At 62.9% G+C, this 660-nt stretch overlaps 1 protein-coding gene across 1 annotated transcript in view; it reads right to left on the reverse strand.

Annotated features, from left to right (window-relative positions):
• The window catches only part of LOC104125757 (F-actin-monooxygenase MICAL1), a 9,354-nt gene that overhangs the window by 2,859 nt on the left and 5,835 nt on the right, over nucleotides 1-660 (reverse strand). Inside the window, 4 exon segments of the mRNA XM_035893730.1 lie at nucleotides 8-55; nucleotides 153-203; nucleotides 287-396; nucleotides 516-660. The exon segment at nucleotides 516-660 is cut by the window's right edge and continues 42 nt beyond it. Coding sequence (XP_035749623.1) covers nucleotides 8-55; nucleotides 153-203; nucleotides 287-396; nucleotides 516-660 — 354 coding nt within the window.

A 660-nucleotide genomic window follows, 5' to 3' on the forward strand; every position in this document is an offset into this window, starting at 1 on the left:
TTTGTGGTGGCTCATGGGCACCATCCAAAGTGTCTCCATCCAGCCCCGCGTCCACCTATGAGCAACCCAAGGGCAGGATCAGGCCCCCGCGCTCACCCCGGGACGGCTGCACCCCAGCAGAGCATCCCTCGAGGCACCCGGGGCAGACCCACCTCCGTGTCCCTGCGGCTCCTCTTGGCCTCAGCATCCTTCTGGCCACCATCCTGCAAATGCAAAGGGAGTGGCTAAGATGGGGAGGGAGGGCATGGTTTTGGGGTGTCACGAGGGTCTGGGTGGGCAGACACACCTGGGCACGCTTGTGTGTCAGGTTCCAGCTCTTCTGCAGCTTGTTGAGGAAGAGGATGGCCCCTCGCGTGCCCCGGGGAGACAGCGGCTTCTTGCTGACCTCCTCCACCTCTGCATGGAGGGGACACGGCCACGCTGGTGAGACCCACCCTACAAGGGGGGTGGGGGGGATGCACCCAACCAGCGCTGGTGGGGCTCGAGGTGGGATAACCCTCTCCAAAATCTCACACCTGGAGAGGTCTTGAAAGCTTCATAAAACTGGCTGAGGTAGGTGATGAGCCCCAGGCGGTCGGACTCTGCCATGGTGGCCATCTCGGTGCTGGACAGGACAGGCTGGATGCCCAGCTCCTGCTCCGCTGTGTCCAGTATCATCTG

This window comes from Egretta garzetta, unplaced genomic scaffold (genome assembly GCF_000687185.1).
Source record: "Egretta garzetta isolate BGI_Z169 unplaced genomic scaffold, ASM68718v1 scaffold105, whole genome shotgun sequence".
NCBI classification, from domain to species: Eukaryota; Metazoa; Chordata; class Aves; order Pelecaniformes; family Ardeidae; genus Egretta; species Egretta garzetta.